Below are 16,307 nucleotides of genomic sequence, written 5' to 3'. Positions count from 1 at the left end.
TGAACATCATTTGAGCAGAATAGTGAAAGAGATCCATAACTGCCTGCCACATTTTCTTGTCAGATATTTAGCCAAAGCTGATCTTCCAAAAAATGTGGCCATGTGTGGCAGGATAATTCTCAACCCATGTACCTGGGTAATATGGCTCAGTTGAAATTCCCTCCTGTGCCAAGCTCCATAGTGTGTGGATAGGTAGCCAGATTAAAGAGGTGATGTCAGGGCAGTGTACTAGAGAATGACACAGTGACAAAATTCATCACCGTTCCCGTCAAGTTTCAAGTTTATTTCAAATTTATTATACCGCCTACTCGAACCTTCTAGGCGGTGTTCAAAAATGCCTTAACTATATACCAATTAAAATATAATTTAGTCTAAAACAAACCAAGAGAAAAAACGATTTGAGGACACATACGAAAAGGGACAGAAGGGAAGAAGGGGTTAGAACTACAATTGATAGAAAGAAAAGAAAAGACTTAAAGAGAAGAACAAAAGGTTGGGGAAATTAAAATGGATAACTGTGGGAAACAATCCCGTGTCATTCTTCAGTTATCTCAACCTCAGTCCTTCTACATCAGCATTCTTTAATGCACGGCTTGAGGGTCAGTAGTTGTGCCCATTCATACTTTGATTCTTCCCTCCTTAAAGAATGACATGGAGATGGTTTCCCACGATTATTTGTGGGGACAGGAATGGTGCACATTGTATGGCCACTAATTTTTAGCGTATGACATAACAGAGTGGTTTCTGTTTGAAAACTGGCAAATGTGGGTCATTCTAAATTATCCCCTTGGTAACCATTCAAACTCCACCTCCGGCTTCTGTTCCTTTGCCAAGCTCTGGGTATGACACCATGTGGTGACACTGATTGTGAACTATCTCTGCCCCGTCCTTGGACTTAGAGCCCCCACTTCAGGATGTGGAATGGCATTTGCCTCTGGATCTGGCTGTGAACTGATATGTCATTCTGTCTTCCAGCTCTGTGTTTGGATTGATGACTCTCTCCCCCACTCCTTTCAAATTTGTGGCGTTTCCTACATGCTCTCAAGTCTTTCTTTTCCAGGGCAATGGATGATCAGGATAAAAGCTCATCTGCGTTCCTGCTTCGAGCAGTGTCTGTGGGACAGACAACTCTTCTACTCACAGCCCGAGATAAGATGGGAAGAAAACTCCATTCAGTTCCGCGACGAGTGGAGGTAACAGCAGTAGCACCAGCCACCTGATGCTGTCACCATAACCAATCTCCCTCATCCCCACTCTCATCCCATCCCATAGCCACTGAGGCCACACTTCAATACTAGGTTGAAGTCACCATCACCACACTGATTTCTCACCCCACTCCCATCCTGTAGTATCGCTGTGGCCACTCTTATATCCCAGGATGCAGTCATCATCACCACTCTCCAATTTTCCTCACCTCTGTACCCACCCCTACAGTCGCTGTGGCAAATCTCTGATCCCCAGGTGTACTCATTGTCACTATTCTCCAAGCTCTAATTCCCAGGTGCAGTCATCGTTTCCAATCTCCCTCATACCCACTCCGTACTGGCCACCATTCTCCAATCTCCCTTACATGTACAATCACTATGGCCACTCTCTGCTCTCCCTCACCCAATACAGCTATGGTGACTATTCTCTGATCTCATCCTTTCCCCATATTGCCACTGTTGCCACTCTCTGATCTCCCTCACCTTCGCCTCATACAGCCACTGTGGCCACTCTCCGATTGCCCCCGCCTCATACAGCCACTGTGGCCACTCTCCGATTGCCCTCACCTCATACAGCCACTGTGGCCACTCTGATGGCCCTCACCTCATGCAGCCACTCTCTGATTGACCTCACCTCATACAGCCACGGTGGCCACTCTCCGATTGCCCCCACCTCATACAGCCACTGTGGCCACTCTCCGATTGCCCTCACCTCATACAGTCACTGTGGCCATTCTCCGATTGCCCTCACCTCATACAGCCACTGTGGCCACTCTGATTGCCCTCACCTCATGCAGCCAAAGCAGCCACTCTCTGATTGCCCTCACCTCATACAGCCACGGTGGCCACTCTCTGATCGCCCTCGCCTCATACAGCTAATATGATCACTTTCCGATTGCCCTCACCTCATACAGCCACTGTGGCCACTCTGATTGCCTTCACCTCATACAGCTATGGTTGCCACTCTATTGCACTTGCCTCATGCAGCCAAAGTGGCCACTCTCTGATTGCCCTCGCCTCATGCAGCCACTGTGGCCACTGTCTGATTGCCCTCACCTCATACAGCCACGGGGACCACTCTCCAATTCCCACATGCAGTCAGAAGCACATGCTCTGATCTCCTGGTAAAGCAGGCAGCATAACTTCCCAGCCATAGATACTGGGTGCTGCACCTGGTGATTTGATATCTAGCACAATGGTAATGCTAAATTCCTTTGACCAATTCAGTTTATGCAACTTTCCTCTCTAGGTCTTTCCACCATTCAGGCTCATCCCTCAGAAAATGACTCTCATTCCCCAGAACATGATGCAGGTGAGGCTGAAAAAATGAATCACAAGACAGGGGCTCCGTCCTCTCCTTTATTTCCTTTCATCATTAATCCATTCATCCCGAGATGAATGGCTCTTATGCTATTGCAGTAGGGAGTTCTGAATTAAGTAAGTTTTGGATTAAAGACAGTGCTACAGAGGGGAGCTCTTGGTTATGGGACAGGCACTTCAACTTGGAAAAGAGATGGCTGTGGGGAGATATGATTGACGTCTACAAAATCCTGAGTAGAGTAGAACGGGTACAAGTGGATCAATTTTTTACTCCATCAAAAATTACAAAGACTAGGGGGCACTCGATGAAGTTACAGGGAAATACATTTAAAACCAATAGGAGGAAATTTTTTTTCACTCAGAGAATAGTTAAGCTCTGGAACGTGTTGCCAGAGGATGTGGTAAGAGCAGATAGCGTAGCTGGTTTTAAGAAAGGTTTGGACAAGTTCCTGGAGGAAAAGTCCATGGTCTTATTTTTTTATTATTTTTAATTCTTTATTCATTTTTACATCTTACAACAAATATATCAGAAAATATCATTTGAACTTATACAATAACATTTGATTAGCTTTCATGTACAACTTAAATTATAGAATTTAAACCCTCTCTCCCATCCCTACTAATTCATATATCATATAATATATTGTATAATATTTCTAATACTCTAAACATTTAATATTATACCAAATCAAAAAACCCTCCTTCCCCATCCCTCACTTTACAATTGTATCAATAAGGGAAAAATTATATTTACTCATCACAATATTCTATTAATGGACCCCAAACCTCCTGAAATTTATTGAAATTTCCTTTTTGCTTAGCTAATGTTCATTCCATCTTATATTTATAAATATATATATATATATATATATGACATAAAGAGTTCCACCAGAAACTGTAGTTAAGTCTACTCCAATTTTTCCAATTAAATGTAATTTGTTGAATGGCTATACCTGTCATAATAAGTAATAACTTATTATTTTTTGCAGAAATTTGACTTTTTTTCCTCATTGACATTCCAAATAAAATGGAAAGAACAATTGCCATACAAAGAGGGAATTATAACAATTTTAAAAAGATTTGGGGGCCATTGACAAATTATTGCAATGATTAGACACCATTTAGCCAATGAAAGTACTCTCATACATAGGGGAGAGGGGGGAGGGTATAAAGTTATATTAAAGATTTGATTTTTTTTTTATTTTTTTAAATTCTTTATTCATTTTTAAAATTTTCATCAAGTGTATAACAATCATAATAAACACAATTAATCAGAGCACTTGCATATCTTATCATTATAATCTAAACATACAAATGTAGCCCTCTCCCCACCCTCCCTCAAAGCCCTTCATTCATAATAAGAAACCTATATTTGTATCCCTCCCCCTCCCAATACTAAAATGGCATTTAATCATGACAAAAAGATTTGATTAATAGATAAGAATACAATATTTATATGACATTTTTGATTAAAATATTTGTGGGAAAGATGGGTAGGGAGGGTATGAATTTATGTTTTTAAGATTATGTTATAAGAAATACAAGTGATGTTTTTAAGGTTAAATGATGTAACATCGTGTTCTTGATGTAAGATGGAAAAATGAATAAAGAATTTGAAAAAAAAAAAATCAAATTTATGTTGTAACTGTGAAAAATCAAGCAGTCTATAGTCTGTTATTGAGAAAGACCACGGGGTTAGCCACTGCTTGCTAGCATGGAATATTGCTACACCTTGGGTTTTGGCCAGGTACTAGTGACCTGAATTGGCCACTGTGAGAACGGGCTACTGGGCTTGATGGACTATTGGTCTGACACATTAAGGCTTATGTTCACTGCAGAAGGGAGTTGATGAGTAAATGTTTTCATTTGTAGGACTGTACAGGAAGTCTGAGCTGTGGGATACAGAGCAACTCTGGAATAAAGGTTCTGTATGTTGCAGGTGATGTCAGAAGGAGGACCTCAGCCTCAGTCCATCATTCACTTTTCCATCAGTAACAAGACAGTTGCTGTGGTGAATCGTCTTGGGCAGGTCACAGCTCTAAAGATTGGCACAGCCACAGTGAATGGGACCATTCAGGCAGTAGATGAGGACACGGGCAGAGTTATCGTCTTCTCACAGGTAGCCATCAGTCATGATCTGCTCTTACCCCTCATTTCTCTTTTGAGATTCCTCTTTTACGTGGGAGGGTCACATTATATGACATACTCCCAATACTCCTTTTGTGAGATTATATGGTCCATTCTGAGACACCCACCATCCCCTTAATTCACTGCTTGATTCACACTCTCCTTTGTAGGATTCTATAGAAGTTGAAGTTGTTCAGCTGCGGGCAGTAAGAATTCATACACCAGCAACACGTCTGATAACAGGAACCAAGGTTAGTAAAGCCTTCAGCAATAATGTATGCCTCCCTGAAGCGACAGATTACCACAGAATGCTGTAAACGGGGACCAGTCATTCCCTCACCTTGCTCCATTAACAGGGATATATAGATAGACTCTTTAAAATACCAGAAACTAGCCTTATAAGGCTTTAAAAAAAACCCTCCTCTCCCTTAGTGTGTTTACCTTGAATGTTTCTTTACTTTTAAAATTGTAGTTCTCCCCCTTCTGTCCTTATGCTTCTTGTAAGTCAGTATTAACATTAGTATTGTTTTTATGTCTTCTTTGTAAATATTATTTTTAATGTAAATTGCTTAGAAATTATATTGCCTGTAGTTTGTTATCAGATGGGAATGTTGGGCAAAACTCCTAGAATTGCGGAGGGTGGGGTAAATTTTCCCAATTTCTTTTTTTTTTGTTTTAAATTTTGTATTTATTTTCATATATCAACAAGTGTAACAGAGAAATTTTAAAAGATCACATAAAACATACACTTGAATTCCTTTCATGTATCACTGTAAATACAATATATTATTCTGTATTTATAAACAATAATACCTAAAATATCTGTATTACCTAATATGTATAATAATTGTTGTTAAAATTTAAATCCTTCTTTTCCCTCCCCTCCCAATACACATAACAATTATAATAAAAATAATGACAAATATTCTATGAGATAAATTAAATAAAATTTTCTATAAATAAATAAATAAAATTTCTATAGGTATCATCAAGCCTATATTTTGCGACAGGGTATGTATTGGGTATGTACTGACTTACAGAGCTCATTGATAATACCCCAGATTGGTTGTGGTTGGAATGGTGACTCATGTTCCCTTTATGATTATGTCATGTACTTAGTATTAAAATGCCTAGATTATATAAAGAAAACAGAATTTTTATGGATACATGGAAAACTCTCCGATATGTTAGTAATTTAATGCCTATTCCAATCTATAAATCAACAAATCAAACTATATGGTTAAACTCCAAGATTCAAATTGGCGGATTTAAGGTCATCTGGAAGCATTGGATGATTGTAGGTATACGAATTTTGAGCAATGTTATTTCAAATGGTAAGCTGCTTGACTTTTCACAGTTGCAACATAAATATGGTCTTAATAAATCACAAAGCTTTAGATGGTTGCAACTGAAGCAAGCTAGATCATCTGATATTCTATTGTCCTTATATTATGGCATTTTGGAAATCAATCTGGTCTCAAGTTAATTGTTTGTTAGAAAACCATGTAGCATTGTCATACGATACAATAATGTTTGGGATGTCAATGGGAACAAAAAGTCAAATTTCTTCAAGTAATAATAAACTTTTATTGATCATGACAGGGTTCGCCATACAACATATTACCAGCAATTGGAAAGATTGCAATAGATTAAGTTATACATTCTGGTGGAATTCGCTATGCCATATTTATAAAATGGAAAGAGTTATTGCCACACAAAACGGTAGTTATAATAATTTTAAAAGGGTTTGGGGGCCATTAACAAATTTTTGCAATGACTAGACACCTTTATTCATAGAAAATACATTTATGCATAGGGGCGATTATGGATGATCAATTGTTAATATTGATATGAATCTTTTGATTATAATATTGGTGGGAAGGAGGGAGGGAGGGGAGGGTATAAATGTGTTTCTAGATGTGATTTAAAGAATTGCATGAGATGTGTATATGATATCAATGTTACTATATTGTGATCTTAATATTGGATGGAGTGATGAATAAAGATTTTCATAATTCTTGTTGGGTAGGGGGGTGGGAATAAATTTTTCTTGTTGAGATTTTAATTGAAAGTTGTTTAAGTGACATGTATAATTTTTTTAATGTTGTAATATTGAACACTTTTTATAAGATGAAAAATGAATTAAATTATTAATTATATTATGTGTGATTCAATTGTTGTAAGAATGAAAAATTAATAAATAAAATATTAAAAAAAAAAAAGATGAAAAATGAATAAAGATCTTGAAAAAAAAAAAAAGGAGGGGTTCCCTGAATGGAAAAATCTCAATAATCAGTATAGTCTGGAATTCTTATGCTTTCAGGTGGACTTCTTCGGTCACCAGGCCACACAGTGGTATAAATTGATAAACGGATTTATAAATAAAAAAAACAACCTAAAAATGGACTTAGGGACATCTGGAGCACTGAGATAAAGCATCAAATTACTGCGTCTCAATGGCCACGAATTTGGTCTTGGAGAATGAGATGTACGGTGTCCGCATCTATGAGACAAACTTGGTTTTTCCTTTTACCTAGAGCATTTTGGACCCCAGTTAGATTACAAAAGTTAGATAGCTCTAGGTCTAATAGATGCTGGCATTGTAATCTGGAAGCAGGGACTTTAGATCATTTAATATTCTATTGTCCCTGTATCATGGCATTTTGGAAATCAATTTGGACTCAAGTTAATTTTTTATTAGAAAACCATGTAGCATTATCAATGAGAACAAAAAGTCAAATTTCATCAAGTAATAATAAACTTTTATTGATCATGACAGGAGTCACCATACAACATATTACCAGTAATTGGAAAAATTACAGCAGACTTAACTATACCTTCTGGTGGAATTCGTTGTGCCACATTTACAAAATGGAAAGAACAATTGCCATACAAAGAGGGAATTATAACAATTTTTAAAAAGATATGGGGGCCATTGACAAATTATTGCAATGATTAGACACCATTATACACTGAAAGTACTCTTATACATAGGGGGGAGGGTATAAAGTTATATTAAAGGTATGATCAATAATTAAGAATATAATATATGATATTTTTGAATAAAATATTTGTGGGAAGGGTGGGTGGGGAGGGTATAAATTTATGTTTTTAAGATGATGTTAGAAGAAATGCAAGTAATATTTATAAGGTTTAAATGATGTAATATTGTGTTCTTGATGTAAGATGGAAAAATGAATAAAGAATTTGGAAAAAAAAGAAATTATATAAGCATTTAATCAAATAAAACTTGGATGGAATGTCAATGAGGAAAAGTCAAATTTCTGCAAAAAAAATAATGTTATTACAGGTGTAGCCATTCAACAAATTACGTTTAATTGGAAAAATTGGAGTAGACTTAACTACAGTTTCTGGTGGAACTCTTTATGTCATATATATAAGATGGAAAGAACATTAGCTATGCAAAAAGGAAATTTCAATAAATAGAATATTGTGATGAGTAAATATAATTTTTCCCTTATTAATACAATTGTAAAGTGAGGGATGGGGAGGGAGGATTTTTTGATTTGGTATAATATTAAATGTTTAGAGTATTATAAATATTATACAATATGATATATGAATTAGTAGGGATGGGAGAGAGGGTTTAAATTCTATAAGTTGTACATGAAAGCTAATCAAATGTTATTGTGTAAGTTCAAATGATATTTTCTGATACATTTGTTGTAAGATGTAAAAATGAATAAAAAATTAAAATAAAAATAAAACTTGGAAACTCTTCATGATGCCTCCCCTTGTAGATGCCTGTCTATGTCGTAGGGGTAACCAGCACCCAGACTCCATTTTCCTTCAGTAATTCAAGACCAAGGTTGAAGTTTCACTGGTCAATGAGCAAACGAGATGTCATGAACCTGGTGACAAGGCACAAAGAGGTAGGCCATCCCCCAGACGTCATGCTTGTTCCTCGAATAGGCACTCTCCAGATCCTGGGGTATAAGCATTGATTTTTTTCTCCACAGGTGTCTCTACAGCTTCTCGCAGAGAATAACTTTGCCATGATCGTGCAAACAGTGGCTGCTGGTAGAACTGGTCTTAAAGTGATGGTACAGACCCTGAATGTGTCCACAGGGCAGTTTGAAGGCAATATCACACAACTGTGTGATGAAGTGCAGATACTGGTAAGTGACTCTCACCAGTCTCGGGCTCTCCAGTTTATCCCAGGAAACAGTCCTCGCTCAAGCAAAGCTCAGGAGTAATGTCATTCTCATTTAAGATATAAGTATTTTTATGCACAGCATCCACTATCTCCTTCTCTCCCTATAGGCCAAGGCTCTTTACATCTGCATTGTGAGATCACAGAGCAGTGGTCTCAAACTTGCGGCCCAGGGGCCACATGCGGCCCACCAGGTACTATTTTGAGGCCCTCGGTATGTTTATCATAATCACAAAAATAAACTAAAACAGTTTCTTGATCATATGTCTCTTTAGCTATAAAAGACAATATTATTATTATTAAGACTTAGCCAAAACGAAAGATTTATAAACTATAAAGAGTTTTACCTCATGCAAAATTGTCATTTCTTTAGCACTCTCCAGACCAGTAGAGGTTAACTTTACGAATGGGTATATATCTAATCATGACCAGCAGGTGGAGACTGAAAACAAAACTTTGGGACAGTATATACTATCCTCCCTTCTCTATTTCCCTCAGTCTTCTTTCAGTCTCCAGCAGGTGTTGAGTGATCTGTACCCATCTCTCTTGGTAGGGCTGTTGGAATTTGTTTAGGGGTTTATTGTCCCTGTTTTTGGCCGGACGGAGCTTGGTCGGGCCCTGTTTGGGGGTCCGTCCGACCTCGGGGGTGTCAAACCCGGCGGGTCACGAGCGGGGTCCCTCCCCCCACTTCCTCCACCTCCCCACATTTTTTTAGAGGAGCCTCAGCAGTAAGCCTTGCCCCCTAAGTCAAGCAAGGCATATTGCTTCGAGAGCCTGTGGAGTCTGTTCTGTAAAAAAAAAAAAAAAATCCTGAGGTAGTGCTGGTCTGAAGGGTTGTTTCCCTTTAAGAAAACTGTATTTTACTGTATTTTTTCATGTAACCGGCACTTTTTTATAACTAGGTCGCGTATGGAGCAATTGTGCCCTTCTCCGGGGGAGTAGGACACAATTGAGTCCAGCCGCGAGGCACTCGCGGCCGGCCTGAACTCGGCGGTTTGGGTCGGTGAGGTGGTGGAGCTCCGTCGGCAGCGGCTGCAGGCGCCCAGAGCTCCCCGCCGATGGTGCCTCGCGAGTCGGCTTGGAGCAGTGGGGAAGCCCGGTCTTCCACAACCGCCCACGGAGGGATTCCCCGAAGGATTCCCTCTCAGCTGATTTTTTGACAGCTGATGCCGACTTGCCTGTCTTAGCGGCTGAGACTGTTCAGTCTTCTCAGCCGCTACAGGCCATGGAGGGAGCATTTTTGGCGGGAACTTCGCCATTTTCTTTGTCTGGCCCCTCCATTTTGTCTGCAACCTCAGGTGACCTTCCCCCTGTATGGCGAACACAGGGGCAGGTTTCAGCATGGACCCCTGCTGGGGCAGGGAGTCCCTGGGGACCCCCAGGGGTTTTTTGCCCCCAATTTATTTTCTTTCTTTGTGCGGACTTTTGGGGGTCCCACGTGCGCCTGGGGGGTTTCGGGGGGGTTTCCCTCCACGCCCCCTATGGCTTTGCCTCCCTCTTTTCGTTTGGCGTCCCCTCTTCCTCCTCCCTCATCCAAGCGCCCGCGGGGGGGCTTGGATTGCGAATTGGTGGGCGGAGGAGCGTGTTGGCCTGGTTGAGGACCTGGCTGCTTTGGCGGGCTTCCAGGATCCTCTAGAGGGGACGCCTGTTGGCAGCGGGGCGGCGGGTTTCCCGTCTTCCAGAGCAGATGCGTCCGTGGTGCGCTTTTTATTCAGAGGGATGAGCTTTTAGACCTGTGTAGCAGGTCTCCTTGGTGCTGCATTTTTGCAGTGGCGCCGCCGGAGACCCCGCGTATGGGGGCCCCTCTGCTTCAGGGGGTCTGTCCTGTTTCCCGCTCTTTTCCTGTGCGTCAGGATTTGCGGGATTTTGTGTTGGCGCAGTGGCCTATGGGCGCAGTTTCGTTTGGTGTGCGCCTTGGCTCTTGGGTATCCCGTCCCGGAGGGAGGTAGGGCTACCTTAATTTCGCCAATGGGGAACGCGGTGGTCTCGGCACTTCCTAAGCGGCATACCGTGCCTGTTATGGACGGTTCTGCTCTTAGGGTCTCGGAGGCGCGTGCGTTAGAGACACTTCTTAAGTATGATTTTGATGTCTCTGCCTTTGGGGTCCAGGCGGCTGTTTGTGGGGAGCTAGTCGCTCGCGCCGTGTTTCGGTGGGCTGAGCGTGTCCTGGATCGGGAGTCTGATGACTGGTCTCTAGTGGATCAGGAGGTAGCGAAGATTGCGATGGCTGCCTCGTTCCTCTCAGATGCTCTTTATGACTTGGTGCGGATTTCGGCTAAGTCTATGGCGTGGCCGCGCGGCGTATTTTGTGGCTGCGCGCTTGGGCGGCGGATTCTGCGTCCAAAGCTAAGTTTACTAAAGTTCCCTTTAGGGGGTCTTTTTGTTTGGAGAGGAATTAGATGAGTTGATTCAGACTCTGACGGACTCGAAGGTGCCCCGTCTGCCTGAGGACCGTGCCCGCCCTGCGTCTAGGTGTGGGGCTGCCCGGGGGCGTTTGCGGGAATTTCGCAAGTATCGCCCGGGGCGTGGGGCTGCTTCTTTCCCGGCTCAGGGTTTTTTTCCCGGGGTCGGTTCTTCCAGCGCATGCAGCCCTTTCGGGGGGCCCGTCGGGGGGCAGGGAATCCCTCCGCCGGTTCCCCCGCTTCCCGTCCTGCGCAATGACTCCTTGCCGGCGCCCCCTTTGGTTCCGGTGGGGGCCCGGCTGCGCAAATTTTTCCCCAAATGGGCCGAGATCGCGTCCGATCAGTGGGTCCTTGAGGTGGTGCGGGACGGTTACGCTCTGGAGTTTACCCGCTCTCTGCCGGACCTTTTCCTCGCTTCTCCATGTCAGACTCCATGGAAGACGCAGGCTTTTCGTCAGACCCTTCAGCGTTTGCTAGATCTCGAGGCAGTGGTGCCGGTGTCCCCTACGGAGTGGGGCACCGGCAGGTACTCCATTTACTTTGTGGTGGCCATAAAGGAGGGGACCTTTCGGCCCATCCTGGATTTGAAAGGGGTCAACAGAGCTCTCAAGATTCCGTCTTTCCGCATGGAAACGCTGCGGTCGGTCATTCTGGCGGTTCAGCCGGGGGAGTTTCTTACGTCTCTCGATCTGACGGAGGCCTACTTGCAGGTTCCAATTCGGGCCTCTCATCAGCGCTTCCTTCGCTTTGCGATCTTGGGGCGGCACTTTCAGTTCTGTGCGCTTCCCTTTGGTCTGGCCACGGCTCCTCGGACGTTCACCACGGTAATGGTGGTCGTCGCTTCAGTCTTGCGGTCGGTGGGCATCCTGGTTCACCCCTACCTGGACGACTGGTTGATTCGGGCAAAGTCGTTGCAGGAGAGCTCCCGGGTTACGGCTCGGGTGGTGGAGTTTCTCCGGTCGCTGGGCTGGGTGGTCAACCTTTCCAAGAGTCGGTTGGTCCCGGCTCAGCGTCTGGAGTGCCTTGGGGTTATGTTCGACACCTCCTTGGGGAAGGTCTTCCTTCCAGAGGCCCGGGTGAGCAAATTGCAATCTCAGATTCGCCTGCTTTTGGCGTCCCGGGGTCCTCGGGCGCGAGATTTCCTCCAAGTCCTGGGGTCAATGGCGGCGTCCCTGGACGTGGTGAGGTGGGCACGGGCCCACATGCGTCCTCTTCAGTATGCTCTGCTCCGGAGGTGGTCTCCCCGGAGGCAAGATTTGGATGTTCCGGTTCCCTTGCGAGGCTTGGCGCGCTGCAGTCTGCGCTGGTGGCTCCGGACCCCTCACCTGGTTCAGGGGGTGGGTCTGGATCTCCCGCAGTGGACGGTGCTCCTTACGGATGCGAGTCTCCTCGGTTGAGGGGCTCAGTTTATGGGCCACTCAGCTCGGGGCACCTGGTCCGCGGAGGAGGCCTCCTGGTCGATCAACGTGTTGGAGACCAGAGCGGTCAGGCTGGCGCTGTTAGCTTTCCACTCCCTTTTGCTGGGCAAGTCGGTCAGAGTCCTGTCGGACAATGCCACGGCGGTGGCTTATGTCATTCGTCAGGGGGGCACCAAGAGCACTCCTGTGGCGCAGGAGGCGGCTCGGCTCATGGTTTGGGCGGAGTCCCATCTTCTGGACCTCTCGGCTTCTCATATAGCCGGGGTAGAAAATGTTCAGGCAGACTTCCTCAGTCGTCACTTCCTGGATCCAGGAGAGTGGTTTCTCGGCGCCGGAGCGTTTCGGTTGATAGTGCAAGATTGGGGGCAGCCCCTGATGGACCTGATGGCCACGAGTGGCAACGCCAAAGTGCCCCGCTTCTTCAGTCGTCGCAGGGAAGGGCTGGCCGAGGGTCTGGATGCTCTGGTCCAGCCGTGGCCAACGGAGGGGCTGTTGTATGTGTTCCCTCCTTGGCCGCTGGTGGGCAGAGTGCTTCTTCGCATTGTTCACCATCCGGGTTTGGTGGTGCTGGTGGCTCCGGATTGGCCTCGACGTCCGTGGTATGCGAATCTGGTGAGGCACCTGGTGGCGGTTCCTCTTCCTCTGCCTCTCTCGGACGACCTTCTGATGCAGGGTCCCATTCCCATGTTCGACCCGTCTCCCTTCTGTCTTACGGCGTGGCTCTTGAAAGGGGTCGCCTTAGCAAGAAGGGATATTCAGACAAGGTGATCTCTACACTGTTGGGGTCCCGGAGGCTTTCTACCTCTCGGGCTTATGTGCGGGTTTGGCGTCTCTTTGAGGAATGGTGTCGGGCGCGGGGAGTGACCTCTTTTCGCGCTTCTCTGCCTAACATTCTAGAGTTCTTGCAGGATGGCCTGGATAGAGGCCTGGCTTGGTCTTCTCTCCGGGTTCATCTTGCGGTCCTGTCGGCCTTTCGAGGGTTGGTGTCAGGTCAGCGTTTATCGGCTCTTCCTGATGTGATTCGGTTTCTGCGGGCGGCCAAGTTGCTTAGGCCTCCCCTACGGCCCTCGGTTCCCTCTTGGGATCTTAATCTGGTTCTCTCTGTTTTGGTGCGCCCGCCTTTCGAGCCCTTGGACGACTGTTCTTTGAAGGACCTTACTTTGAAGGCGGTCTTTTTGGTGGCCATTACTTCTGCTAGGCGTGTTTCTGAGCTGCAGGCTTTCTCTTGTAGGGCTCCCTTCTTGGAGTTTTCTAGGGAGCGGGTCGTCTTGCGGCCTGTTCCTTCCTTTCTGCCGAAGGTTGTTTCTCCTTTTCATGTCAATCAATCGGTGGTTCTCCCGGTCTTGGGTGGTCGGGAGGGCTCTTCTGAGCAACGGCAGCTGCGCAAGTTGGATGTCGGTCGGGTCCTTCGCTCTTATGTGCAGCGGACCCAGGAATTCCGGAAGTCCGTTCATCTCTTTGTCCTCCTGGCTGGTCCTCGTCGGGGAGCTGGCGCTTCTAAGGCTACTATTGCACGCTGGATCAAGGAGACGATTGCTTCCGCTTATCTTCTGAAACAGCAGCCTGTTCCGGAGTTTCTCAAGGCTCATTCCACTCGGGGTCAGGCGGCTTCTTGGGCTGAGTCGTCGCTCGTGCCTCCGGTGGATATTTGTAAGGCTGCGGTTTGGTCCTCCTTGCATTCATTTGTTAGACATTATCGGGTAGATGTTCAGGCGCGTCGGGACGCGGTGTTCGGTGAGCGTGTTCTGGTATCGGCCCTTCGGGGGTCCCGCCCGTGAGAGGGACTGCTTTGGTACGTCCCATTCGTAAAGTTAACCTCTACTGGTCTGGAGAGTGCTAAAGAAGGAGAAATTAGGTTCTTACCTGCTAATTTACTTTCTTTTAGCTTCTCCAGACCAGTAGAGGTCCCCACCCTGTCTGTTGTTGTTGTTGTTGTTGGGGCTGTTTTCGCGGGCAGTTTTTGTTTTTTGCTGCGGGTTCTAGTATTTTTCTAGGGCCGGGGAGAATTAAAGAACAGCGGCTGTGGCTCGGCTGGCTTAGCTGGCGAGCTGTGGGGACATTTTCCTTCGGGTATTTCTCCTCTGCATTTTCCAACAGCATTTGGGTATGTTATTTGTTACTCCTGTTCGGAGTATTGTTTTCTTCCTGTTTTCCAGTTCTTGGTTCTGCTTGGCTATTCGGCAGACTGAGGGAAATAGAGAAGGGAGGATAGTATATACTGTCCCAAAGTTTTGTTTTCAGTCTCCACCTGCTGGTCATGATTAGATATATACCCATTCGTAAAGTTAACCTCTACTGGTCTGGAGAAGCTAAAAGAAAGTAAATTAGCAGGTAAGAACCTAATTTCTCCTTCTTTAATAAGACATTAACTATTTTTTATGAGGCCCTCCAAGTACCTACAAATCCAAAATGTGGCCCTGCAAAGGGTTTGAGTTTGAGACAACTGTCACAGAGCATTATTGTTATAAGATAAGTCTCTTAACACTTGCATTGTGAGGTCATAGAACTTTATGGTTATAGAAACATAGACACATGATGGCAGATAAAGGCCAAATGGTCCATCCAGTCTGCCCATCTGCAGCATCCTCCTCTCCCTAAGAGATTTCACATGTTTCTACCACCTCTACCACAGAGACTATTCCATGCATCTATCACCCTTTCTGTAAAAATGTATTTCCTTAGATTAACACCAGTTAACTTCATCCTATGCCTTCTCGTTATGGTGCTTCCTTTTAAATGAGACTCACCTTATGCGCATTTATGCCACATAGATATTTAAACGTCTCCTTTCTCCCACCTTTCGTCCAAAGTATACATATTGAGAAGGTGCAGTCTCCAGAATTGTACACAATATTCTAAATGGGGGGGGGGGTCACAGCAGAGTCTTATACAGGGGCATCAATACCTCCTTTCTCCTACTGGTCATTCCTCTCCCTATGTATCCCCTAGCATCTTTCTAGCTTTTTCAATCTATTTGGCCACCTTAAGATCATCATGTACTATCATACCCAAGTCCAGTTCCTCTTTTGTGTACAAAAGTTCTTCACTCCCTAAACTATACCGTTCCCTCAGGATTTTGCATCCTTTGACATCTTTTATGGATTCATTGTACTTGTTTTTTCCTTTATTCCTGTTGGTATATTGCACACACACCCAGGGGGAGGGAGGGTAGGAGGGGGGTATTTCTTTGTATGGTTCTATTCCCTTATGAAATGTTGGGTAGGTTTTTTTTTTTTATTGTTGTATGCATTTTGATTGATTATAAATGCATATATATATACAGCGCTCCCGTATCCAGGCAACAAACGGAACAAAATTAAAACTTCTACTTTTTCAAATCGCTAAATAAAATACATTAAACAACGTCGGAGATGGCGAATATAAAGCAGGGGAAAGCTGAAAAACCTTCAACATCGGGAATATCAGCAAAAAGAACAAAAGTTACTCCCCTGTCACCATCGAGTGTGCCGTTCCCGATGGAGACTGAAGAAATCACTGAAAAGGCTGATATAATGACTGAACTGTTTAAAATAAAACTTATGCTGACTGAAAACTCCAACAAAATATCTGAAGTAAAAGAAGAGCTTCTTAACATGAAACAAGAAATCCAGACTGAGAGACTGAGAATGACAGTGCTGGAAGAAAAAGTGGAGAGGTTTGA

The 16,307-nt window shown here is 44.5% G+C and overlaps 1 protein-coding gene across 3 annotated transcripts in view; it reads left to right on the top strand.

Annotated features, from left to right (window-relative positions):
* The window catches only part of LOC117349890 (nuclear pore membrane glycoprotein 210-like), a 181,897-nt gene that overhangs the window by 95,270 nt on the left and 70,320 nt on the right, over window positions 1-16,307 (top strand). For all 3 annotated transcript variants that reach the window (XM_033923574.1, XM_033923576.1, XM_033923577.1), the window contains 6 exons: window positions 1,061-1,193; window positions 2,455-2,517; window positions 4,465-4,644; window positions 4,823-4,903; window positions 8,414-8,545; window positions 8,633-8,791. In XM_033923574.1, the coding sequence (XP_033779465.1) occupies window positions 1,061-1,193; window positions 2,455-2,517; window positions 4,465-4,644; window positions 4,823-4,903; window positions 8,414-8,545; window positions 8,633-8,791 (748 nt within the window). The remainder of the gene's footprint in view (window positions 1-1,060; window positions 1,194-2,454; window positions 2,518-4,464; window positions 4,645-4,822; window positions 4,904-8,413; window positions 8,546-8,632; window positions 8,792-16,307) is intronic.

Source organism: Geotrypetes seraphini, chromosome 16 (genome assembly GCF_902459505.1).
Source record: "Geotrypetes seraphini chromosome 16, aGeoSer1.1, whole genome shotgun sequence".
In the NCBI taxonomy this organism is placed as follows: Eukaryota; Metazoa; Chordata; class Amphibia; order Gymnophiona; family Dermophiidae; genus Geotrypetes; species Geotrypetes seraphini.
Note: the sequence above shows the minus strand (reverse complement) of the source record. Positions and strands in the feature narration are given on the sequence as shown.